At 49.1% G+C, this 25,921-nt stretch overlaps 2 protein-coding genes and 1 long non-coding RNA gene across 19 annotated transcripts in view; all 3 read right to left on the bottom strand.

Annotated features, from left to right (window-relative positions):
- Ppp6r3 (protein phosphatase 6, regulatory subunit 3) overlaps window positions 1-4,940 on the bottom strand; it is a 114,446-nt gene extending 109,506 nt beyond the window's left edge. For 12 of the 16 annotated variants that reach the window (XM_063264253.1, XM_039079308.2, XM_017589247.3 and 9 more), the window contains exon 1: window positions 4,787-4,940. The gene's annotated coding sequence lies outside the window, so the exon portion shown is untranslated. The remainder of the gene's footprint in view (window positions 1-4,786) is intronic. The other 4 variants (XM_008760131.3, NM_001395099.1, XM_063264249.1 and 1 more) reach the window with 4 other exon arrangements.
- On the bottom strand, window positions 1,140-2,094 carry Apoa2l1 (apolipoprotein A-II like 1). Its single transcript, NR_176828.1, has one exon. It is a non-coding gene; the product is annotated as an apolipoprotein A-II like 1 (long non-coding RNA).
- A 6,659-nt stretch (window positions 4,941-11,599) lies between the features above and the next one.
- Window positions 11,600-25,921, bottom strand: part of Lrp5 (LDL receptor related protein 5) — a 103,388-nt gene continuing 89,066 nt past the window's right edge. The window contains 6 exon segments of one of the 2 annotated variants that reach the window (NM_001106321.2): window positions 11,600-12,064; window positions 14,793-14,890; window positions 18,321-18,460; window positions 19,061-19,297; window positions 21,310-21,420; window positions 24,109-24,300. In NM_001106321.2, the coding sequence (NP_001099791.2) occupies window positions 11,803-12,064; window positions 14,793-14,890; window positions 18,321-18,460; window positions 19,061-19,297; window positions 21,310-21,420; window positions 24,109-24,300 (1,040 nt within the window). In that variant the 3' untranslated portion in view covers window positions 11,600-11,802. 2 annotated transcript variants of the gene reach the window in all.

Raw genomic sequence — 25,921 nt, forward strand, 5'->3', positions numbered from 1 at the left:
GGAAAGGTATCTAAAAACAAAACTGACAGTTGATCATCAAGATAATGGCAAAATTTTTTAAAAATACTACTGATAATAATAAAACTCAAGAGTAGTATGTTATTTGGCACTGGGGCAAATCCTAACTTGCTGCTAAGTTTCAAGCTCAACATGACAATGTATTTTCATGAGGTAAAGGAGAAAGTCTCAAAGTTACACTTCAAAATGTATTATTATAAAGCTAAATCTTTTTTTTTTTTTTTGGTTCTTTTTTTCTGGAGCTGGGGACCGAACCCAGGGCCTTGCGCTTCCTAGGCAAGCGCTCTACCACTGAGCTAAATCCCCAACCCATAAAGCTAAATCTTAAAGCATCTGACAGATGATATACTGATACCCTGTTTTCCTACCACTAACCAACCTCCAAGGCAGGATCCAGGTACTACAGACCCAGTTTCCCAAAGATCCTGGAACTAAGCCCTCAGATCTGCACTGACAACAGTAGTTCTAAAAGGCAGTGGCACTTCAGTATTGTCTAGGAAGATTATCAAAGTACATTCTCCCACCTGCAAGATGGGTCAGTGGTTAAAGATGCTTACCATAAACCTGATGACCTGAATTGGATCCCTGGGACCCAAATGGTAGAAGGAAAGGAGAGACTTGCAAAAGCTGTCCTCTAACATCCACATCTGTGTGCACTGCAGTACATGTGCACCTACACATATGCACATAAGAGCTCACATATACATAATAAATCAATTTTTGAAAAATTAGTCTTAACTCTACCACTAATTTCTAGAGGTGAAGTTCAACATCTTCAACACGGTCTTAAAGTATCCCAAATAAGTCTCATGTATGTTAATCTATCATGATGTCAGCACTACTGATATTTAAGGCTGGATGGTAGCAAGGGATGGAGAAGGTAGGAGGGTGGGTTTACAATATTCTGTGCACTGCAGGTTTAACAGTAGGCTTGACCTCTACCCTCTACAGCACACAAGAGGTATGATAAGCCAAAAAAAATGCTTCCTAAGGGGAAAAAAAGTTGGAAAACTCTCACCTAGTATAAAGCACTTGCCTAGCATGAGTAGGACTAGAGGTTTAACTACCAGGACCACAAGAACAAGAAAAAAATTATTTTACTGATTTTTTTTTTTTACTGATTTTTTTTTTTTGGGGGGGAGGGAGGGCTGTCTCATTGTTTCTTTGAGATAGAGTCTCATTATATGGCCCAGGGTCACCTTGAACTCCAGGCTCTTCCTGCCTCTGCCTCCCAAGTGCTGGGATTACAGGTATGTGCTACCATGCCTAGCTCCATTTCTTTGGGTACTACAGATAGATTTCAGAGCCTCATGTATCTTGATCAAGTGCCTTACACAGCCAGACTCCACAATCTAGGGCAATCTTTGTGGGAGAAAGAAAAAAAAGAAAGAGAGAGAAAGAGAAAGAGAGAGAGAAAGAGAGAAAGAGAGAAAGAGAGAAAGAGAGAAAGAGAGAAAGAGAGAAAGAGAGAAAGAGAGAAAGAGAGAAAGAGAGAAAGAAAGAAAGAAAGAAAGAGAGAGAGAGAGAGAGAGAAAAAAAAAAACTTCAGGGGGCTGGAGAGATGTCTCAGAGGTTAAGAGCACTGACTGCTTTTCCAGAGGTCTTGAGCTCAATTCCCAGCAACCACATGGTGGCTCACAACCATCTGTAATGACTCCAATGCCCTCTTCTAGTGTGTCTGAAGACAGCTACAGTGTACTCATAAACATAAGTAAATTCTTAAAAAAAAGAAATGCTTAAATTACCCCTTTTCATCTGTACACATTACATTCAAGCATACTGTTCCACATAAACATGTATCTATCATGGATTAATGAAAAAGAAAGGAACGTCAGTTGGCATCTTGAGATAGGACAGATAACTGGAAGTCAAAAGGTCTGGTCAGTATTTCTGATATTCTTTAAAAGAAAAGCAACTTCTCAGCCTCCACTGCAGCTGAGATCTTGACACACAGGGGCTAGGCCAGACTCCTGCCCTCTTCATAAAGTAAACTTGGTGCTGAGTTTTAGTTGAACAGATATCTGGAAGGACTTCTTTATCATTTACTCTTCCGAAGTGTAGTCAAATGCAAAAATATAGATCAACATACACTGGTAACATCTGAGATTTCAACTATCTCAACTAAGTTAATCACAGAAGATCCAAGTTGATTATCAACCCTAACAAATACTGTTTTAAGGAAGAAATGCTTACTTGTAACAACACATTTTTTTCTAGAGGAAACCCAAAATACATCTTAAAGCAACTAAGTAAACCCCACTTAAAGTTCTAACTTCAGTGCTATCCATTTTTTGACCAACTGTACACTGCTCCTTAAGCAGTTAATGCAAACTAGCAAGCTTTGTTTTTGTAGCTGATTGGTTTTTGTGCAGTTGGGCAGGGGGTGCTTTACTTTAACAGCTAAAGCCTGTTAAAGCAATCAGTATATTCAAGTCTACTTAAGATGGAGTCCATCAAAATATGCTTCCCCAGTGCATAAAGCAATCCAAGTCATAAGCAACTATCACCAAGAGTTGTCCTCTTTTCGAGTACCATGGAGAAGGTACAAGGCAGACATTTAAAAAGCTGAATTCAGGGATGACAGAATGAGTGAAAGACACTAGGGTTCTTGGCCAGACACAATGAAGTGCGGAATAGGTCCCAAAGCACTCCCACACCAGAGCTATTCCCCACCTACAAGCTGAGCACACCTTTTCCAAGGTGGTTTAGGACTACAACCATATCAGATTCAAATTCTGAAGTATTGACACAGACTTTACCAGTTTTGCATTCCTAATACAAACTGCTACATAATCTAAAAATCTGATGCTCAAAAACCATCAGGTTTCAGAGCATTTAAAGATGAGGCATGTTTGCACCTTTGCTGAAGCTCTCAAGACTACAGTCTCGATTGCAATAACCACCAGGGAAACCTAAGATTATGATTTGGAGAAACTACACAAGAAGCAGTACCTAGAAGCAGCAGAGGAGGGATGCTGTCTAAGTTCCTGAAGGTGTTTTCTCTGCCTAAGTACTGGTTTAGACAAAACACTCTCAAGTGATTTAACAGATTTTTCAACAGTCCTTCTCATGGAAAAAATTAAAATAACTTCCAGTAATTTTTTTAGCCCAGCTGATTCTTAAACGCATGGTTTTCCTAATTGTACCTAAACATTTAAAATTTAATTTTAAACTAGGTGTGATGGTACACACCTCTACTCATGTTTGTCAGGGAGAGGCAGCAAAATCAAGAATTTGAGGCCAGACTTAGCTGAAAAGAAAGGTCAAGAACATCCCAAACTACAGGAGACCCTATCATCTCAGAAAATAAATACTGAGCTGGGTGTAGTGGTGCATGACTTATTAATCCTATTACTAAAGGCAAAAGCAGTAAAGATCTCCTGCCACCTAGTTAGACCTTGTCTCAAAAACAAATAAACAAGACCAAGCTGAATTTGATAAGTATGGACACTACTGAGCTGATTCTATGTGCAAAGCACGAGTCTAGCAGCTTTGTGCTAACTTATTTACATATATACTCAGTTACAGGTGTAATATGTACATGTTAGATATAACTGGAACCTAACATGAGATAAACTTATGGAACAAACTTGTTTTCTTGGGCTACAGGGGCAAGCAAAGAGGACTAATTTGTCCAAGGTCACAGGACTAGAAAGTGGCAAAGAAAGATTTAATTTTTTGGTGGCCCAAAAGAAAGTTGAAACACCATTGGCAACAGGGATCCTGCACCTTGCGATTTCAAGGAACATTTTAGTGGGAGGAAATCTTAAGTCCCTTTCTTACGGGCTGTGTCATCTGCAACATGACCTTGAGGACAAAAACCAAAGTAAACTTCACTTAAAAAAATGAACAGTATCCATATTAACAAGTGCTCTGATGGAAGGAAACCTCGGCCAAGTGTCGCCCCACCACCACCACCGTAAAAGCAAAACATAAACATCCTAAAGAGACCACAGCAGGTAAGGGGCAAATGACAGTAGGTCATGCGGTGGAGAAGTCCAGGCACAGAGCTAATCAGACCACTCACTCTGTCCCACCTACGACTTCAAGTTCAAGTTCTAATGAAAAACAACGGGACTGGGGGACGGGGAAGGCCTCCAAGTTAACAGTGAACCGAGCTTTAAAAGGGAGGTTCTTGAAGCCACAAGAGAAACCCCTCACTTCAGTTCCAAAACACCAAGGAATCTCCAATGCTCGCGTCTGTATATAATAAGAGACTCAACGGCGGAGGCTGAAGATTCACTGCGATGGCCCCGGGAGACTCGGAACTGGTTTTTGTGTATTCCGATGACTCTGCTAATGCCTAGAACCCACAAAACTTGTTTCTCGGAGGACAAGAGTCCAACAAAGGCCTTCGCGAAGCTCTCCAGCGAGTTGACAAGCTCCGGGAGATCCCGAGAAGTCACTGGAAAGGCCCGGGCGCGGGAGCCGAGGAGCTCGCCCGGGACCCCCGACTTGGCTCGGGGCGCGCCTCGCCTCCTCTGGGCTCCCGCCGAGCCAAGGCCAGAGTCACCTCGGCGTCCAAAGTTCGCAGTCGCCTCGGCTGACTGCCAACGCACGGCCAGGCTGACAGGAGCTGGCGGCCCGGTCCTGGCCAGGACTGGACGCCGCCTCCCGGGCCGCCGAAGCAGCCGATTCCGGGGGGGAGGGGAAAGGGGCCGGGACGCTTCCTCCCCACGCCGCCCGGACCAGACCACCGTCCCCATCGGTCAGCAACTCGCCCGCGCGACCCGGGCACCCCGAGCCGCCTCCCCCTCCCCTGAGTTACCTGGAAGCGCCCAAGACCCGCAGCTAGTCGCGCTCAGGCGGGAAAAGGGATCACCGACACCATCAGCGAAGCGCCCAAAATGGCGGACGTATCAAGCAGGCCTTGAGTTACCCCCGCCCTCCCTCCGGCCGCCCCGCAACCAATCACAGCATAGACCCCGCCCCTTCCCAAGAATCATTGGCCTGTCTCTCCCGCCCCCCACAACCTATTGGACCGCCCAGCGGTTCCCTCGCCTCCACTTCGATTGGCTTTGAGGCCTTGTCAGTCAAATGCGAGAGGAGCATTCTTTTTCCCATGGTCTTGACGGATCCGGAACCTCTAGGACCTCGGTATCTGTGAAACAAGTCAGAAATTGGGAGAAGCTTAGGCTAGGTCCCTCTGCCCCGTAGCAACAGCGGGGCCTCGCGTGACAGATGCTTGGGACCACCAATCCGCATAGTCAATGCATTTTAAAACAAATGAACCAAGCCAATCCCGGCTGTGTAGCTCCGGTTGCAAAGAAGCCAATGGGGTAGCACAATGACAGCAGGCGGTGGGGCAAACGGCCACGGGGGTGGGAAAAAAAAAAAAAAACCGGTGATGACGTGAATCACAATACAACCTGCGACGGAAGTTAATTATGGCTGGGGAATTAGCTCAAATGGTAGAGCGCTCGCTTAGCATGTGAGAGGTAGCGGGATCGATGCCCGCATTCTCCACGCATAGTTTTATGAAAAACCATCACTTTAATCAATTCAGACAGAGCAAAGTGGGATCCCTGAAAATGGGGTGAGAGTGGAGGGTTTCCTAATACAAAGAAGACCAGGCTGTGTATTTTGTTACAGAGAAGAATTTTATACATGAATTTCTTCCAAATGTTAGTGTCCCACGCCTATTGTACCAACATTTGCCTCGCACCCAAAATGGAGTCCTGGACATCAGGGTTCCCACTCTCAAGCCCTGCACTTAACACTGTTATGGTTAGTCCCGGTTGTTAATTCTCCTGGGGCTGTATAAAAAGGAGAAATTGAGCTAACCACAAGCATTCTTTATCTCCTGGCTGCATGACAAGTGACCGGCAGACTCCTACACATGCCCCCTTGACTGCCCTGCCATATTGTCCTATATCCTCGAACTGTGAGACAAAATAAACCCTTTCTCCCTAAAGTTGCTTTTGTCAGAATATTTTATCACAGCAACAGGAAAAGATACTAAGATGCTCCCTTAGTCCCTTATGAATAACTTGCCTGGATCAGAATGGGCAGGACAGAAGTTCAGGTGCGCTTCAGCTGAGTTTCTGATGCTAGAAAGTCTTTCATGAAGCAAGCCTTCCCATGACATCTAGAAAACAAGTGACCAAAGTGATCAAGCTAAAGGGACAGACTCTCCTGGGAAAGCAGTAAATCATAGGACAGTACAGAGCTCGAAATCCCTAGGGTGTTAGTGGCAGGGAGAGGAAGGGAGTTACAAACCCTAGGGTGGGGTTTTGGAGCTTCAAAGGCAGGAATGGCCCAGGTGTAATGGGAGACTGGATAGCAGAGGTAGCTGAGTTACACAGGCCTTGAGTGCAAGTGCTGGCACCTCAGACAGTGGCTGCCTGGATATCTCTTCCAGCAGGTCCAGCAGTTCCAGTCCCAGGCTTCTCCAAGGATTCACAGCTCAGAAAGCATATAGTGTGTCCCCTAAGCATCTTCACTAGGCTGCCTCTAGGCATCCATCCTGTGGGGAAAGCGACAGAGCCTAGCCCTTGAACTGGAGTTGACAGGACCTGCCTTGTTGGACACTTAGTGCTTTCCCCAGGTTCCCAATCTCTAAACCCCCACCCCTGTCCCTTACACAGGTCCAGCATGCCTGAGTCCTCTGCCTCACTCATTCTGGCTCTGAATTCCACTACGAGGGTAGCAAGAGAGGGCTGTTACAGTTATGCAAACCCACCCTGGCCTCCAGTCCACCTTCCAGGAGAGCTGTACCTGGAAGCAGATTCCAGAAAAAGTTCCTTGCTAGTAGATCCACAACAGCATTATAGTGCCCATTTTACACACTAGCTCACTACGGTCCAGAGATCATTCTGACACCAGAGGCCATATAGGGGTTGGGTGACCTTGGCCAGGTAACCTAACCTTTCTGACTCCAGTTCTCAGAAGTGCAATGATAATATCTACCAGCCCTTGTCAAGCACACTGCTCCAGGCTCTTAGAAAGATAGTGAATGTTAATTCTGGAACAAAGATGCTAGAAGGCTTGCCTGAGGCCACATAACTAGTGACAAACATTGTTAAAACTGAGGCCTATTGATGAAGAGTTTCGTGGCAGAAAGCTCAAGGCAGGGCAGCAATTGAAGGCTGGGCCATGGCAGGAAGGGTCAGCTGGGAGTGGGAGGGGCAAGCTTGGGGTGGGAAGGGGTCCTGCCTTCTGTGCCATCTGTGAAAGCAAAGCCCAAGCTGCCTCACTGACCAAACAAGCCCCCTCCCCCCTTCTGGATGAGTCATCCAGTGGCCCACCAAACCAGTCTCCCTTCATTTATTTGTAGTGAAAGCACCTGCTGGCACCTACATGGCACTATTTTCTCCCAGATTCACATGGGTTCCGGGGATGTACGTATTACAACTAAGAGATAACCCACTACCTCACTCAGGCCAGGGTACTTAGCCCATAAGTTGTCAGATATGGTGCACTCATTCCTAACCTAGCCAGACACATTTAAGTCAGAGATGGCTTCCTAGGGAAGGAGGTACCTGAAACTGAAGCCCACTTGTCAGCTCCACAGAGCCTTGAAATCAGAGGAATGACTGACTTGGCAAGCTTTGCATGTGACACAGATTGAGCTCTGTGTCTGAAACCTTGCAACTTTGAAGGGTCTCCTCTCCCTCTCCCTCTCCCTGTCCCTCTCCCTCTCCCTCTCCCTCTCCCTCTCCGTCTCCCTCTCCCTCCCCCTCTCCCTCTCCTTCTCCCCTGCCTCTCTACCTCTCTCCTCCCTCCCTCTCTACCTCTCTCCCTCTTTCTCCCTCTTTCTTCCTCTCTACCTCTCCCTCTCCACCCCTCACCCCCACTCCTGCCTTTCTCTCTGTCCCATTCTCCTCACCACTTCCTTCTGGAGTTAACAGTCCACTTTTCAGTCCATTTTAAAGAGCACACCCATTTAAGATTTTGTTTTAAGCCTGATCAGTAGACAGTGGAGTAGAGAGAGAGAAAACACCTAACTGCTGCTCCTTAAACTTTGGGAGCAAATACAGAGGTGACTGGATTAAATTCATTGAGGACATAATGTAAGAGATAGCAAACTCCCCAAAGGATGTTTGACATGCCCACCATGTACTGCAACAGGAAGGGGAGCTCTGCATAAAAACTTAGTTAGGTAAATTGGACCTGAGGAAGGAGCCTCCAGGGCCTTTCATTCTTTTCTCTTCCACTCTCTGCTGACACAGACCCAGGAGATGAAATGGGGCCATTACTGCCCTGGCAGAGGACAAGGTCCAGGAGGGCTGGGCTGGCATACAAGTTATTGCTGGGTCAGGTCAAGAAATCCTGAGGTTTGCCAGATCTGGTGGTGCAGGCCGGTAGGATTTGCTGAAGGAGGCGGAGGCAAAAGGATCTGGAGTTAGAAGCCAAAAAAGAAGGAAAGAAAAAGAAAAAGAAAAGAAAAGAAATCCTGAGGTTCAAGAGGAGGAACCAGAGAGTCTCCTAGGGGACCTGAGCAGTCACCCACTTAGCCTTGACGTTCACTCTCTTTCCCTCCTGTTTTTACCGTTTTACTGTGTGAGAGCTGGCAAAGAGCTGGACTTCCCTAAAAGGATGTCTGATAGCTGCCCAGTCTGTGAAAAGGGGACCCTCTGGGCATGTTGACCACTCTGTGGCTATCGAGCTTCTGGGAAAGAAAGTGAAGAAGACTTTTGGGTAGAGAGAGAGAGACAGTAGCTTGAGATCCACAACAGATCACCAGCAAGGAGCCAGTGAGGGCTTGGAAGGTGGGGCCCCAGACTCAATCTTTTGAGAAGCTAAGTGGAACCTGAGCCCCACCAAACTTCCTGAACCTGGACAGGTGAACCCAAGACCTGGTCACATGAATTGTCCAGACACTGCCTCAGTACCTCAGGGTGACTACAGATATAGACCAAGGGCTGTGGACACAGGACAGACAGTAGACACAGTCACATAGCGGAGGGATGTGCTGAACAGGTCTGCTGAAGGACCCAGCTATTAACAATAGGAAACTCCTGAGGGCTCAGGAAGGTGTGAAGAAGATGAGGAAGGTGGCTTTTGAGCAGGGAGCAGCTGATCAGGGAGGGTAGAAGGGGACAGGTGAGGAGAAACAATTGTTTCTATTGGGCGCAAACAACAATTTGTACCCAAGCCTTGGTTTCCTTAACATCAACACCTAACTAGGCTGTTGTGAGGTCAGATAGCCAGAAAAATGTCCCTCCTTGTTTGTACCACCACAGCTCAGACACCAGCTCCTTCAGAAAGTCTTCTTGTCTTAGTACCAAGATGCTCCTCACTGGGGGACAGTGAGAGCACAGTGTCAGTACAGGGCCTTCCTCATAGTTTTGAAATGTCTCTATATCTCTGGATGGTGAGCACTGGGTAGAAGTGCCCCCATAGCTGTTTTCCTTCAAATTAAAACATCCCTCCTTTGGAGGGTACTCTAGAAGACTCAGGAAGAACAGGAAACCTACGAGGCTTAGAAATAAACAAAATTCACAAGCCTCAGGAGGTTCCTGAAATTTACAGGATTCACAAGATCCCTCTGAAAAGCTATACAGGCTTAATAATGACTACTGAGCGGAGATGCTCCAACCTGCAGCTGCCTGCAAGTTGAGCTCCAGGGATGCAGTATTAGGGATTCATGGCCCATGCTGATTTGGACTTCTCAGTGATAATAGTTGCTTTTGAGTTACCCCCCAGCCCTGTAGGTTATCCTAATAAACCCACTGGTTTACTAAGCAAAACAGGTAATGTTATTTCACTACAGTGCCTATCTAGAACAAAGAGATGATATGCATATTCTCCTAGGAAATTTTAGACTAGAGAGGAGTCCCACCAGCTGATCAGAGAGGCTCCTAGAGAGCAAATGACTCAAGTGCAGGACTCGGTATGCATCAGCCTGTCCCTCCCTTGGTACCTTGTAGGTGATGACTGGACTGGCTGCCAGCTTCTACTAGCCAACCACACAAACAGGAAAAGGACCAGAGATGAGGTCTCTGAGCACTGGCCAGCATCCTTAGGCATACAATAACCTACTGGTGGAACAGGATCTCTGGCTGTGCAACAGTTCTATATGCAGACCGTATTGCCCACAGTACTGAGAGGAAAGGGCTGCAGAATTCGACTGACCCTTTCCCTGCTGCCAAGGGCCAGCAGCCCAAGATCTCTCTTTCCCACCCCTTGCCTGACCACTGGGCTGGATGCATGGATGGCAGAGGAGAACCAAGGACGCTTGTCACTCCCGGCCCACATGCAGCCAGCTCCTAAGTCAGTTCAGTCAGAAACAGACAAGGCTGGGAGTTGAATTTCAGTGAGTGCCTCGGGACACATGCGGCCCAACTGAAAAGCCAGCAATTCTGTGTGCTTAATCCCCAAAGGTAACTTGGTGGCAGGAGATCTGGCTCTTGGGGATAGGAATTCAGGTGTCCCTCTGGCTCTGCCAGTCTTTGTAATAAACTTAGGCCTGCTCATTACCTCTGAGCTTTAATAGGTCATAACCTCTGTTTTACCAAGGACTATCCCTGCTGTGGACAGTCTCCTCTGGCATTGTTACACAGAACCCTTAGTAGGACCACCAGTGACAGCTGTCAATCAAATCCATTCATGACTGCCTCTGTTTACAGAGGACCAGTAGATAGGCCTTTATCCCCAGACTAAGTTGTTAGCCTGCTTGTGTCACTGCCATACCTGACTATCATTCCCAGGGAGGGGGAAGGGAGGGCTGGGGAATGGTTCCTGATCAGTCTCGGGCCAGGACAGCAACTCTGGTATGTTCCAGTGAACAGTGCCTGCAGTTCCTAGGCCTCTCTCCTACAGACCTTCCCTCCTCCAGCCACTTTTACCTCACTCTGCACTTTCAGCCCCCTTGGAATAGATGAAGGATTCAATCTCAGGACTCCATTGGCAGGTCAGAGCCTCTAGATTTTCTCTTTCAGTTCGTAGGTATTGTCACACCCAAAACTGAGTGTGGTCATTCTGACTTCTCTCCAATGCCACGATTGCAGCAGTCACGCTTGAAGCTGAGGTGATAGGACATTGCCTATTCCCTTCAACTGTCAGGACACTTCAAGAGTCACCCACTCTCTTCAGTCCATGCCACAACTTTACTTCACCCACTGTGAGACAAGAGACCCCTCCCCAGGATAGAGATCAAGACTCTATACTTCACCATGACCCAGGTAAACATGTCGACAGACCTCTGATTCTGCTGACTGAATGCCTCCAGGGACCAAAGGCATTGTCTATGACATGGCCTGAGCAACTACAGCCTGACAGAGTCGAATTCATAGCTCCATCCATTGGGGTCTACACAGATGGGATGGTCAGAGGGCCACCTTGGCCTCTGGTCCTCGTGATTGGCACCAGGGATGAGCCCGAATGCCAACACAGCTTGAAGCCCAGGAACACATCATGCAGGTCCAGTGCAAAGTGGGAAACGCCCTGAGCCTTTGAGCAGCATGTGAATGATTCTCTGTACAGGTCAGGTCCCAACCTGTCTCCGCCTGAGGGGGCTTGATAGAGGGACAGCCATGCACAAGAGGATGCATGTATGGCGGCAATCCAGTGGGGTGAAATCTGTCTTTGGGAACAGGCTCAATACTCAAATACTCACGAGGCACAAAAGAATGGCAGGTATGTTTTAAAAAATTAAGTTTATAAATATTTTCTCCACTGTACAAAGTTTTCCCAGCCCTGCCCACCCCTTCACCGCTCACATTTCTCACTTCTTAAAAATCCCAATTATATTTATTTTTTAAATCATAAAATATATTTTTCCTTTGTTCATATTTAAAAATATTTACAGGGAGGCAGCGAGGCCGGGGTGGACGGCCGAGGTCAGGACGAGTCCGTGCAGGGGGATGGAGGGGGTGGGAAGAGGTGGCAGTAGCTTCTCTCAGTGACAGGAGAGGGTGGACAGCTATCCTCTGCAGACAGGTACTGGCTGTGGGGAGTGGGCGGGGGCGGGTAGGGGTCTGAGTCCGAATTCAAGTCCAGGTAGTACTTGCTGGTCTTCCAGCGACTGGTGCTGTAGTCGCTGTCACACACGTCTGTGCTGCAAGGTGTTGTTGGGGGTGCCATACCTCGAATGATGTAGGGCCTAGAGGGAACAAAGAACAAGTTCACTTGAGTGCCTAGCCACATGTGTATCAGGCCTTTGAATTGCTGGTCCTTAGAGTTTCTACAAGCAGAAGGCCTGCTGGGTGGCCTAACCCAGAGTTCAGTCTCTTTCTCCCTCTCTGCCTCCACAGTCAGGGCTTGGTAAGAAATAGATCCCTGGTTCCCTTCCAGACAACAGGTCAGCAGAACCTGTTGGCTGACTGGCAAGAGCTCACTTAACCTCCAAATTTTCGTTTCTCAAAAGGAAACACCCCTGCTTTGGGGGTTGTATGTGCAACCTCATAGGCATGTGTGAGAGTGCGTGTTCAAGTGTATGGAGGTCAGAGGTTGACCTCAGATGTCTTCCGAGTGATAGGTCACTCTCCACATTATTCTTTGAAGCAGGGGCTCTCATTCAACCTGGGCTCATTAATTTAGCTATCCTAGCTGGCCAGTGAGCCCCCAGGATCCTCCTGTCTCTGTTTCCCAGGTGCTGGGATTCTCAGAGGCTCTCCACGTGTGTGGCCTTTTACTCCATTCCTAATACTGTGTGTCAAGTAATCTCCCCAGCCCCAGCCCAGCCTTATTTCTTAAGAGGATTGGAAAAAAGAAGTAAGAGTCTATGTAGAACATGCCAGAAGCATAAGTGCCTACAGGAGAAAGTGTTTAATAGCTATTGAGTACAATGTTCTTTCCTGTGACCGTTGAGAATGTGTGATTCTAGAAGTCTTTTTTTTTTTTTTTTTGGTTCTTTTTTTCGGAGCTGGGGACCGAACCCAGGGCCTTGCGCTTCCTAGGCAAGCGCTCTACCACTGAGCTAAATCCCCAACCCCTAGAAGTCTTAAGTTAAAGCACCCTGACCTTGGTGATGTCTCCCAGCCTCCCAGTGGCTGAGAGGCCCAGAAATTCTGCATCAGGGCCTGGGTCCTGAACTTACCAAGGCAGGGATCATGGTTTATTTCAGAGTCTGGACCCACCATACTGGGGTCACACTGTGAGCAGGAATGGGAGGCTGAAACAGTGGCAACACGCATCTCATGGAACTCGGCCTCGGCCAGGCCGTGAAAGGGACAATGCCTTGGAGTAACGCCAGAGCAAAGGCAGGCAGGATGGAAGATTCAGGGAACGGGCTTTGCAGGCCTGGATATCTCCAGTCTGGGGACAGTGGCAGACAGAGCTGCGGAGTCAGTGACAACTCTGGGTTGGCAGCACAGGATGCATGTTATACTTTGACACTAGCAGTCACTGCTGGTGCTTGAGCAGCAGTGCAGAAGGGGCTGCAAGCCTGGGACAAGTCCAGTGCAAAAGTTCCCAGAAATGGCCACTAGAGGGCAGACAGGGACACCCTGCAAGATCCAATAGACCAGGGACCCAGGTAGTGTGGTCCCCCCAGAGCCCTGTAGGTGGGGCCCTAACCCTCTTTCCAGGCCTTGGCAGGTAGCCCTCTGGGGCTGAGGCCAGAGTACCTAGAGGGTAGCCTCTTAGTTATACCCACCCTGGCACCCTAGGCTCCCTAGTTACTACAACCACAGCAGTGTACCACCATCCTGCTTCTCCGGTTCATTCTGGGGCCACTCTGTCACAGGATGTGAGTTCTCTGAGCAACATGAGCCATTTTCATCAAATCAGCTGAGTCTGCAAACCGGAGCCCATCACCTGCTGTCCTGTTAACTGATGTTCCTTGATAGAAAAAGTGGCCGGAGAGGACACTGATAGTTCAGTGGCTCCCCCACTGCACCTCCCAGCCATTTGTATGCAACTCTGCTCTAATTTGTTTGGCCTGGGGTCTCAGGAAGATTTCCTGAAGGAAAGCTCCATCTATACCACTGGCATCTACGGTGGGTAAAGACTTTCGAGGCGGGGCAGGTGCCACTGTAGCCCTCTAAGACAGACCAACCAAGAGACTCACTAGTTCTCTGGTGTGAATGTTGATGGAATCTCACTGGGACCTTATGAAAAAGAGCAAGCTAGGCATTTGTATCACCCCAGTATTAGGAATGTTCATAACACCACTCTCACTCACGAGGATTGGTCTAAGAACCCCAATAAATGTAACTTGGGGGTTGGAGTCAGGCCAAGCCAGCTTTTGGGGTTTCCAGCTCAGATAGATAGGTCACTATCTTGAGAAAGGAGCAAAAACCACCGCTTGGCTGAAGAAATGGCTCAGTGCTTAGAAACATGTATTGTTCTTATAGGGGACCAGAGTTCAAGTCCCAGAACCCACATCAGGTAGCTCACAATTATGTGTAACTCCAGCTCCAGGGGATGCCTCTGACCTCTTCAATCACAGGCAAGGTGCACGCACGCGCATGCACACATACACACACGTGCACACACACACAAAATTTAAAAAACACCCTAACAGAGGTTACATTAGTCAGGTTGTGGCCAGATCCATGGCTGGGCTGAGACACAGCAGGGCCTGGAGTTTGAGCCCTGGGGCCTAAGCACCGGTTTCCTACAATGAGACAGCACTGGGGGTGAATACCCTTCTGGATTCCTTCAAGGCCAAGCTCCAAGTGCCTCAAGCAACAGGAAAACCCATTATGTAGGTATTCACTCAGTGTATGAACAGCACTCAGCCAGCACTGAGCTCACACACAGCAGTAGCCCCCCAAGAGCCCAGAGAAAAGAGGAAAACAGTGTAGATAGAGCCTATGGACACACACTAAGGAGGATGGAGACAAGGCCCTTCTGCCCACACAGGGAAGGTGAGGATGGACTCCTACCTGTATGGTCTGGCAGTGGATGGGATGTTTGAAGAATAAAACATGTCCATGTTGTACAGGGAGGGGTCTGTGGCCGGGGACGGTGGTGGGTTCAGGATCTGAGGAGAGTGAGCAGGGGTTATTCCAAGCCTCTCTTGCCTGAACCACTCATTCAGCTTGCCAGCCTGAGGTCTGTGGCTCTGTTCTCTATCTGAGCTAGTGACACTTTCCCAAAGGTGGTGGTGTCTAGTCATGTTTTGACAGCAACAGGTCTTAGAAGTGTGGCCCTCTGCTGGCAGGAAGGGGAACTGTCCCCTATAGCATTAGAGTTCAAAATGACAAACCAAGGCACCCAGATAGGTACCAAGATTTAGGCACTAAGATTGGGACAGCTCCCCATGACCTCACCTATGACAAAGAAGAAGCTGGCATCTCATTTACACCCAATAAGGAATCAGGCAGGCTGCGGTCACCATGCACACCTTTCCTAGGGATGCGCCAAAGTGGAATGTCCGAGGACACGGAGCACAAGCCAGCACTGCTACCATCAAAGGCCAGGCTCAGGGCAGACTCTTCAGGAGCAATCATTTTACTTCACTTGTCCTATTTCCTTATCTGTGCATTTGTTTATTTATTTGAGGCAGTGTCTCACCATGTAGCTCTGGCTTCACTATGTAAACCAAGCTGACCTCAAGCTCACCATGTAAAGTAGGCTAGCCCAGAAATCATTATATAGACCGGATTGGCGTTGAACTCACAGCTATCCTATTGTCTCTGCTTCCCAGGTATGGATTAAAGGTGCATGCAGGTTTGCTAAATTTTATTTTTAAGACAGACTTTAGGGGTTGGGGATTTAGCTCAGTGGTAGAGCACTTGCCTAGCAAGGGCAAGGCCCTGGGTTCGGTCCCCAGCTCCGGGAAAAAAAAAAAAAAAAAGACAGACTTTATAACCATTTATCCCAGGCTGGCCTCATAGGAATGGCAATCCTCAGATTCAGTCACTCAAGTACTGGGACTAGAGGCATTAGCCACAATGCTCAGCTAAAACTGTCCTGGCAACTAGCCTCAATATGTTATCCTCTCTCTGTGTGGTACTAGGGGCTGAATCTAGAGCCAGAGCCATGTGTGGCCAGCGCTCTACCGCTGAGCTACAACCCCAATCTGCACATGTGTAAACTGGTAAAAGCCACATTCAAAGAATCATGCCTATGTTCTGCTTATACTAGGCAGCACTTATGCAGCCTCTCACCATGAAAGAGACTGGGGTGGGGGTATTATTCCCTGTGATTGAGCATAAATTCACAATGACCTAAAACTGGGGGTAAAAAAAAGAAGACACTTCCTTCTTGGAGAAAATTAAATTCATACCTTACGAACACATAAATTATGACTCAGAGCTTACAGAAAGAGCTTCCTACAAAAGCTAGGAGTAGGGGTGCACGCTTGTAATCTCAAGCACTAGGAAGGCTGTGGCAGGTAGAGGAGCTCAAGGCCGTGTGGAGCAGAACTCACAGGGTGTACCTGCGGGGGCCCATTTGACTTAGCATCCTTATTCCGTGCTCTTTGGCTACTGCACCGTGTGCACACTATGGGTGCAAGTGGAGTAGCTACTTCTGAAGAGCTGGCTCTGTGGTTTCCTGGGGACCCCACTTCGAAGTGCAGGTCTGCAGACTTGTGACTATGTTCAGCCCACAGAGTGCAGGCTTTAACTAACAAGAGGTAGTTCTGGGCTGTCTCTGCCAGCCAAGATAGCTATGTGACTACAAAACAGGGGTGTTCTGAACTCCAGATGTCTCTGGAGCTCCTGTCCTGTCACCACAGATAACACCGGCCTCAGCCCCACCACCCAGGAAGAGTGGAGGCATGATAAGGGTGGCGACACACCAACAAGGGACACCCTAAGGGGGAGGGGACCCTTGGCAAAATGGGGCTCCCTAGGGAGACCTGGAAGAAGTTCAAGGGGCTGTCCTTGCCTTTGCGCAAGCTGCGAGACCTGGGTTAGGCAAAGTGTTTACAGAGCATGCAGTCAAGTGTCAAGGTCTCCAAGGACACCCATTATTGTAGCCCCCACTGTGGTTTTGTCCTCTAGGAAGTGTTATCACAATCAACTTAGGCCTAAAAATACTACTGCCTTGACTCTTTAAAAACATTTATTACATTAATGTATTCTTTGGTGGCAGGCACACGTGCCTGTGAGGGGGTTGGGGGGCAATCTGAGAGAATTGGTTTTCTCCTTCCACCATGTGGGTTCCAAGAACTGAACTCAGGTTGTAGGCAGATTGGCAAGCACCTTGCCCCTGCTAAGCCATACCATTAGCCCTATCTTGACTGTTAAGTTCACCTAACTTACTGCGGGATACTTTTATGATTATTCAAGTTTATTATTAGTCACAGACTTCTTCCTGCGTCTAATGTAGAAATGAAATGACCACAGGGGTGTGCACAGGGAAAAGCCAGCATGTGTATGTCTGGCACTAGCTATATTTTTGAGCCCCTTTGGGGAATAGGACAGATGCTAGCATGTGTCCTCAGGGGTATGGGAGAAGTATTACAGAGTCGTACTGTGCAACAAGCCACTCTGGGCTGTACTCCTGGAATCAAGGTTCCTCCTCAGCTTGCCTCATGGAGGGCATCTCCTCATGGGAGAGGGCTGGTCAGTTACTCTCTGCAAGTAGAGTAACTCTCCCTGTAGAGTGTGGCTGGGAGAGAGCTGGCCCCTCACCTTAACTCAGATTTGAAAACTCCAGAGAATATTTAGGCACAAAAAGCATCCTCCCTGGCTGTCTCCCTTTGGGAGATGACCATCTGTTTTCAAGAAATCAAGGCCATGGTGGGGATCACAGATATTCCTGGTAGGAACAGTGTGGAAAAAGTTCACCTGGGCTAGACAGGCCCAGCAAGGCATTGAAGGCCACAGTGTAAGGTGAGCCCATCACCTGAACGCCGGAAAGTCCCAGGAATAACTGAAATTAGAGGCGACAGTTCTGCTCCTGTATTTCCTTTATTCTCTGAGTTTTGTCTTCGAGTTTGTTTTGTTTTAAACAATGTCTTGCTATGTAGACTTAGCTGTTCTAGAACTTGTTATGTAGTCTATGCTAGTCTTGAACTCATAGAAATCCTTCTGCCTCTGCCTCTTGAACGCTAAGATTAAAAGTGTGCACTTGACACCAGATTGTTATTCTGGGTTTAAGACAGAAAGACAAGTATCTCAGGCTGCCCTTGAGCTCCTTGTGTGAACAAGGACGACCTTGGATTCCACATCCTTCTATCTCCATCTCCCTACCCACTTCCTGACTGGGACACACACTCTAAGAACAGAGCCACACTTCCTTCTGAACTGAGTGGTTTACAGAGCATCCCAAAAGCCACAGGCCACCTTCTCTTACACAGAAGCAATGGCACCAGTGAGAGGTGGGGGATCGCTCACCACCCTTCTCTGGGTGCTGGAAGAAGCACTAGCTCTAGAAAGCCGTCACCCAGAGAGTTGCTGGAGCCAGCACTGACAGGAGAGTCTCCCACTGCCACCCATGTACCTGCCTGCCTCACTCACCGGTGGATAGAGTGTGGCCTTTGTGCTGGATGAACTGCTGGATGAGGCCCCGGTGACGTGATTCCGGTCATAGAGGGGCACGCTGCCCCGCCCCCCCACCAGGCTCACAGAACTCATCATGGACTTGCTGCACGGGATGCCTGTGGAGAAGGGCAAGGTGGGTCAGAGTGACAAACGCCCATCTTGGGCCCTGATGCCCATGAAATTCCTACTCAGGGAGCTGGGTCTCAATGGACACTGTCTCTACCTCCAGCAGGTCTGGGTTTCTGGCTATACCAGTGTAGGCTATCCAAGTGACTCTTGGAGAGACTGGAGAGGAGAGCCCTGTAGGGGTTGAATGCAGAGCATACCACACAGAACCCAGGCAGCCCAAGAATGCTGGGACAGTGATGCTGTCACAGCCCCTGACAAGTCCTGCCCTCTGCCCCTACAAAGAATCAGATCACATCAACCTCTGAACGTGGCAGACCTGATGAGACTTAGTGAGAATGGGCCAGGAGAGGAGGCCAAAGATGCAGAGGTTTGGACAGTCTCTATGACGGCCCCAGAGCAAACAGGCACTTTCACCCTCACGAGACACAGATATGGGCACACCATGCTACTGACAGGATTTGAAGCAAAGTGTCGCCCCTGAGAACTTGCAATTATAAACCGTATTTCTGCGGGCGGCCCTCCAGGTTCTTCCCAGACAACTCAACCAAACCACTTCCAACACAGAGTGAACGCTTCAGGCTCCTCACCTGGGAAGGGACCGTGCTGTGAGCCACCTGGGGCTATGAAGTTGAGAGGCACATGAGGGGTTCCACCAACATACTCGTGGGGAAAGGGACCACTGGCCCCTGTGTAACGCTGGCACATCACACGCTGGCAGACAAAGTAGACCCCGCCCATGACGAAGAGGGACAGGATGATGCCAATGACAGGCCCAATGGCGCTGCTGTGGGCTGGTACGTCATCAGAAGGTGGCTTGTTGATTTCTGTCGGATAGGGAAAGATCACCCACATTAATCCCAAAGTGATGACCTCCCACGGGAAACACGCTGTGACCCAGCAGAACCTTGGGCCCTGATGCCCATGAAATTCCTACTCTGGTAGTTCTGTCCCAACTGACGCTGTCTCTACCTCCAGCAGGTCCGGGTGTCTGGCTATCCCAGGGCAAGCTATCCAAGTCTCTATAAGACACTGACTGGGACTCAAAGTGCTCTGCCCAAACCCCAGCAGCTTCATGAAGGAGATGAGCTGGGGACATGGAATATGGCTCCCTTTGGGACCACTGCTGAGGTGCCTGGGCCTGCCAGGAAGCTCACCCTCTTCTCTCCCTGGCCAACACTGTCTCCTTTCCAATGGCCCTGAACCATGCCCACATGGCATTGCCCAACAGTGCACTGGATGGAGGTTGGCAGCAGGTGTTCCCTGTGCCGTGGTAGACCTGGGATGGGTGATCCGGAATCAGGTGTGAGTAACTGAGTGCCAGCCTACAGGGGTCCACAGAGGCAGAGCCCTTAGCTCATCCCAATAGCAAGGCCACCAGAACGAGGACAGATCCCTGATTCAGCTGGCAAGAGTGTGTTCACTTTGGGAACCAACCACCCCGTAGACATCAACTGCATTCCTTCCTAACTGTCCACAACCTAAAGTGGGTGGGAAAAACATTCTGCCTCAGAGGACAGGGCCTGAGTGTGGGGAAGTGTCACCGAATGCACCAGGCCTATGGCAGCCCAGGTGCTGACCTCACCAGATGAGGCTCCTGCCCAGCAGAAGACAGGGGACATCAGTAACCCCAACTCTGCCATGTAAGCTGGGCCACTTAAGAGTCAGCACTCATGGGGCTGGGGATTTAGCTCAGTGGTAGAGCGCTTACCTAGGAAGCGCAAGGCCCTGGGTTCGATCCCCAGCTCCGAAAAAAAGAACCAAAAAAAAAAAAAAAAAAAAAAGTCAGCGCTCAAAGTTTCTAACCTATGATGGTGTCTGAGTCTGAGGGGAAACTGCCCTCTCCCACATGCCTTCCTCTCCAGAAGCAGAGGTCGGGCAGCAAAGCATTAACCTCTCCGGAATTCCAGTGCCTTCCTGCCTCCATTGACAGCATCTAGTAAGCCTCCCTGACTTTCCCGGCCACCTATTATCCAGTCGTTACACTCACGCCCTTGGGCATCAGTCAATGTTATTCAAGGGACGTGTATGGCATATGTATAAGTGCATAAGTGTGTAAAATGTGTACACTTCACTTTTTGGGGGCCCCCACACAATCTCGGGTTCTCCTGTTGTAGAGCAGATTGTACCAAGGAAGATCCCAGTGGCAAAAGTTCTGCTCCTGAGATCTGAGGCCAACGGCTCACAGGGAGGCAGACTCCCAAGCGGGCCAGCCTCTGCACATCTGGCCTTGCCAGCATTCCATTCCATTAGGAAATGCCACAGCTCAGCCTCTGCTTTCTTTCTTTTTTTTTTTTTTTTTTTTTGGTTCTTTTTTTCAGAGCTGGGGACTGAACCCAGGGCCTTGCGCTTCCTAGGCAAGCGCTCTACCACTGAGCTAAATCCCCAACCCCCAGCCTCTGCTTTCTAACTGTTGCCTTTCTCTGAGGGTTAGTGTCATCAACTTGACACAATCTAGAGTCACTTGGGAAGAGTCTAGATCATGTTGGCCTGTGGGTATATGGGAACCTGAGTTTTGGCCCTAAATTGTATAAGAGAAAGAGAGCTGATGAGTAGGTGTGTATCCATCCACCCCTCCTCCCTCTGTCTCCTGACTGTGGATGTGATCAGCAGCTTCAAGTTCCTGCCTGGACCTCCCCATAATGATGGACTGAAACCTAGAACTGAATCCAAACAAACTCCTCCCCAAGTTGCTCGTGTCAGGGTATTTTATCCCAGCAACAGAAACAAAAGTAGGACTCTCACTAAATGAAGCCTCCCAGAGGCCTCAAGTCCCACAGCTCCACCTGACCTCCACACCCAACCCCACCCCACCAGGGGACAGCCTGAAACCACTCACCACACATGAGCTCATCAGATCCATCAGCACAGTCGGGGAAGGAATCGCACTGCTGCTTGATGAGGACGCACTGGCCACTGGCGCACCGGAACTGATTGGGGAGACAGACAGCTGTGGGGAGAAAGGGGCGGTGCTCAGAGGAGCCAGAGGGCAGCAACTTTGCCTCCAACCACAAAGGTCTGGTTCCAAATGAAGGTCCAACAGCAGGAATACTTTCTAGGACCCAGCTAGAAAAGATCATGGAGAATCCAGTCTTAAAGAACAGGACCCCTGTTCCTAGGTCCGTTCAGTGCCAGAGGGCACAGGGACCTACCTCACCATGACAGTAAGCAAGAGACTGTGATGCCCAGCCTGTGCCCAGGAGGCATGCAGCCTGAGTCAGACAGCACAGAGCAAGGACAGCAGGATTTCCGGGAAGTCGAGTCAGCAAGAATTGCCACTTCTGTAGCAACGGTGGGCTGGGTCAGTGGAGCCCAGAACTCCAGGAAAGTAGAGGTTGTACTTGTAGGGACCAAAGCCATCTCCTCTGATATCTAGGGGAGAGTGGGCAAGCAAACCTGCAGAACACAGCACACTGAGGAAGCACCAGGGGGAAGAGCCTTGGCATCCTCTCACAACCATCTATCTGGATGCTCCAGGGGCCAACCTGGGGCCAGGAGACAAGAGCACTCTCTCCTTCCTGGAAGTAGGGGGCCAGCACCTGCTACTGGTGGGGAGGAGAGTAGGCAGGTGAGTGGGATGAGGGAGGGATTCTAAGCTGATCACATATGGCACTCTGAAACTAGAAGCAGACATTACTGGCTCTGTAACCAACCACCAAGTGCTCCTGTTTAACCTGAGAGTGGCCCACAGGTACAGGAGTAACTGGGCCTGCCAGAGCAGTGTACCTTTATTTACAGACATAGGCAGCTACCTTGTTTGGACACACGTGCAGTCATCATAGCTTCCACCAGATCCTCAGAGCACTGCTGAGCTGCAGGGCAATCACCATGGCTGCACAGAGAAACCTGCTAAGGTCACTCTAGGTCTTGTCCCCTACAGAACATCGGGTCACACTGAATGAGGATGCAGGAGAGTGGCAGACAGCTTCTGAGTCACCAAGAACATAACCCAGCAGCTTGGGGCAGAGATGGGAAGAATGCCACAAGAATGGCTCAGGGCCAGATCTGGGTCTCTGGTGCCAAGAACATGTAGCAAGTGACAAAGTTCAGTGTGAGTCATATATTAGAGGGACATGCACAGCAAGTACTAAGAGATGCATTGCACTGGAAAGAGCTACAGGAGGGTCAGTGAGGGCAGGAGATGTGTCAGCAGCCAGGAGACACCAGCTGCTCTCCAGAGGACCTGGGTTCAGTTCCCAGCATCCACATGGTGGCTCATGACCATCTGTAACTCCAGTTGTAGGCAATCCACAGCCTCTGAAGGCACCAGGCAGGCACACACACATACATACAGGCAAAACACCTTATATATAAAGCACCAGGCAGGTACACATACATACATACAAGCAAAACACCTTACATATAAAATTAAACTTAAAAAGATCTTAATTAAGGGCTGGCCAGCGAGATGCCTTAATGCAGCAGCTCTCAAACTGTGGGTGTCACAAACTCCTGGGGGGGGAGGGATGTTCAAAAGACCCTTTGACAGAGTCACATAAGATATCCTGCATATCAGATGTTTATATCATGACTCATAACGGTAGCAAAATTACAGCTATGAACTAGCAACTGGCTGGGACTCACCAAAACATGAGGAACTGTATCAAAGGGTCACAGCATCAGGAAGGTGGAGAACCACTGATTGGCAGATAAAGATGCTTTGCGCGTATGAACGCACATGCATGTGTGTGCGCACACGCAAACAAATACGTACACTCACACGTGCCCTAAAGAGAAGGCTGAGGGCCAGGTTGTGGTGGTCACACCATTAATCTCAGCACTCAGAAGAAGAAGCAGACAGATTTCTGGGAGTTCAAGACTAGCCTGGTCTATAGAGTTTCAGGACAGCCAGGGATGTATGGAGAAACCCTTGTCTTGTAGGGGGAAGCAGAAAGAGAAAAAGAGAGAGAAAAGGAAAGAAAAAAAGAGCCTAAAAAATGTAGCTAGGTTGATAGAGTGCTTGCCTAGCATTTTAGGAAGCCTTGGGTTTGGTCCTCAACATATCACATTGGTAATGTGTGTCTATAATCCTAGCAAGCAGGGGTTAGAAAAAGAATCAGAAGTTCAAGGCCATCCTTAGATACAAAGCAAACTCAAGGTTAGCCTAGGCTACATAAGACCCTCTCTCTAAAGAAAAAAAGAAAGAAAAAAGTATATAGTTGTATATAAAATGCAGATCTTGCTGGTCAGAGTGGTCGCAGGTGGCCAGCATTGTCCCACAGATGGTGCAGTGCAGCACTGCCTTTGAAGATGACACTGTACTGGGTGTGCGCCCTAGAAGCAACTAGCCGACCACTGGATTTGTCTCACATTTCTGCAGAGGTCACTACCAAATGTGGAAATGGGAGCAGGGCCTCAGCCTCTCTTTAAGTCAACTGCTAGTAGGACAGATGGGGTAGGAGCACTGCTTCAGGCTGTGCCTAAAACTCACTTCATTGATCCCCACCGAGAGGGCCTGCCAATTTAACTGTTTTCTAGCACCCCCAGAGGCAAAAATGGAGCCCAGTGCTTGGTGTGTAGGAAGGCAAGACAAATGACTTTAACAGGATGTGGGTGGGAGATAGCAGCCAGGGTCGGCAGGGCAGGGCCTCACCATCGCAGTTAGCTTCATCCGAGCCATCCTGGCAGTCAGCCTCACCATCGCAGCGTAAACGCAGGTCCACGCACTGGCCTCGAGCACAGGGGAACTGAGAGGCAGAGCACACTGGGCAGCCTTCCTCATCACTCTGGTCAGCACACTCAGGGAAGCCGTCACAGCGCCAGGCTCCAGGGATGCAGTCAATCTCACCAGTGGCACATGCAAACTGATCAGGGGAGCAGGTAGGAGGCTCTAGGGGAGGGAAGGAGACCAAAGTCATGCAGGTTCCACCCAGTGAGCCTCACAAAGGCATAGCTGGGCTTCAGTGCACTGACTTTGTGTCAGCAGTGCCCTGGGCACTGCCTCCTGCTCATGAGACACCTTCAGCCCCAGGACAGATGAAGGAAGGCAGGGATGAAAAAGTTGCTTTCAAACTTGCTGTATAGTCAAGGAAGACCTCAAGAGCTTCTGATCCTCCTGCCTCTACCTCCATAGTATTGGGGTTACATGTGTGTACCACCACATCTGGTCAACACAGTGCAAAGGATTGAACCCAGGGCCTCCTGCATGTTCTCTACCAACTGAGATACATCCTCAATGTCTCTCTCATATTTCCTTCTGTGCGTGCGTGCGTATGTATACATGCATGTGCAGGTGCATACACCTATGCAGGCGTGAACAACAATTTTCTCCATCACTTTCAACCTTAATGCTTTGAAAAAGGGTCTCTCCCTGAACCTGGAGCTAGGTTGGTAGTCGGCAAGCCTCGGTGACGCTGTCTCAGTCTTTCTCCCCATAGCACTGGGGTTACAGGTGCCCAAAGAGTCACACCTGTTTTTGATGTGGCTGCTGGAGGTTGGGTTCAGGTCTTCATGCTTGCAGAGTTAAGTGTTCTTATCCATTGAGCCCCCACATGTCTCTTTCCTTTGATACGGAGCATGGACTGACTGTGAACTTTGGATTACGTAGCAATCGTGACATCCACTATATTCAGGATGAAAACCTGAGATGCTCCTTGGCTTCTCAAAGCCTCCATATCCTCCTCTCTACACCCAGGTGCCACTGCATGAGTGACAAGCCTGTGGGGAAGGGACAGGTGTGTGGCTAGGGCCAGCTACACAGAGGCAGGGAGGCTGTACTGCTGAAGCGCTGTGGCACGTTAGGCCCTGGCAGGCCTGCTGCTTGTTATATCATAAGGCTCCCATCTAAGGGCCTCAGCAAGTCCTTCATCCTGCGGCCAGACAAGGGGCCATGGAAGACTTCGAAGTGTCTGCGTAGAAGATACACATCTCTCAGGCTGTAGGAAGGGGCCACAAATCGAGGATAAAGGCACGTGCCTGTAATCACAGCACTTGGGATCCGAGGTTGCCTTTAACTACATCAAAAGCCCAAGGCCAATCTGGACTGCAGGAGACACTATCTCAAAGAACAAACAAACGAACCAAACAAAAACATCAAAAAAAAAAAAAAAAAAAAAAAACAAACAAACAAACCAAAAGGGAGTTCCAAGTTTCATGGTAGGCTAGGCACATCCTTCCAAATGGATACCAGGCCTGGATCAGTGGGGACCACTTCATAGCTCCTGCTCTAGGCAGCGAGGCTCAGGCATCCATGAGAGCCACACAGACAACTTCAGACCAAAAGTCTGTTAAAGCCACTAGAAGGGAAAGGGAATGGACAGACACAAAATGTCCTCTCTGCTCTTGGCCAAACTCTAAGGTTCGAAGTGTCGGGCAGCGTAAGAGAGGTCAGACCAGTCTCCCAGGAGCAAGACTGGCCATTAAAAGAACAAGTGTCCAGTTGCTCAAAGCCCAAAGTATACAGGGTGAGGTCATGCATGAAGCCTGATGCTCCCAGGAGCTCCCGGAGGACG

The sequence above is a fragment of the Rattus norvegicus genome, chromosome 1 (assembly GCF_036323735.1).
Source record: "Rattus norvegicus strain BN/NHsdMcwi chromosome 1, GRCr8, whole genome shotgun sequence".
Classification (NCBI taxonomy): Eukaryota; Metazoa; Chordata; class Mammalia; order Rodentia; family Muridae; genus Rattus; species Rattus norvegicus.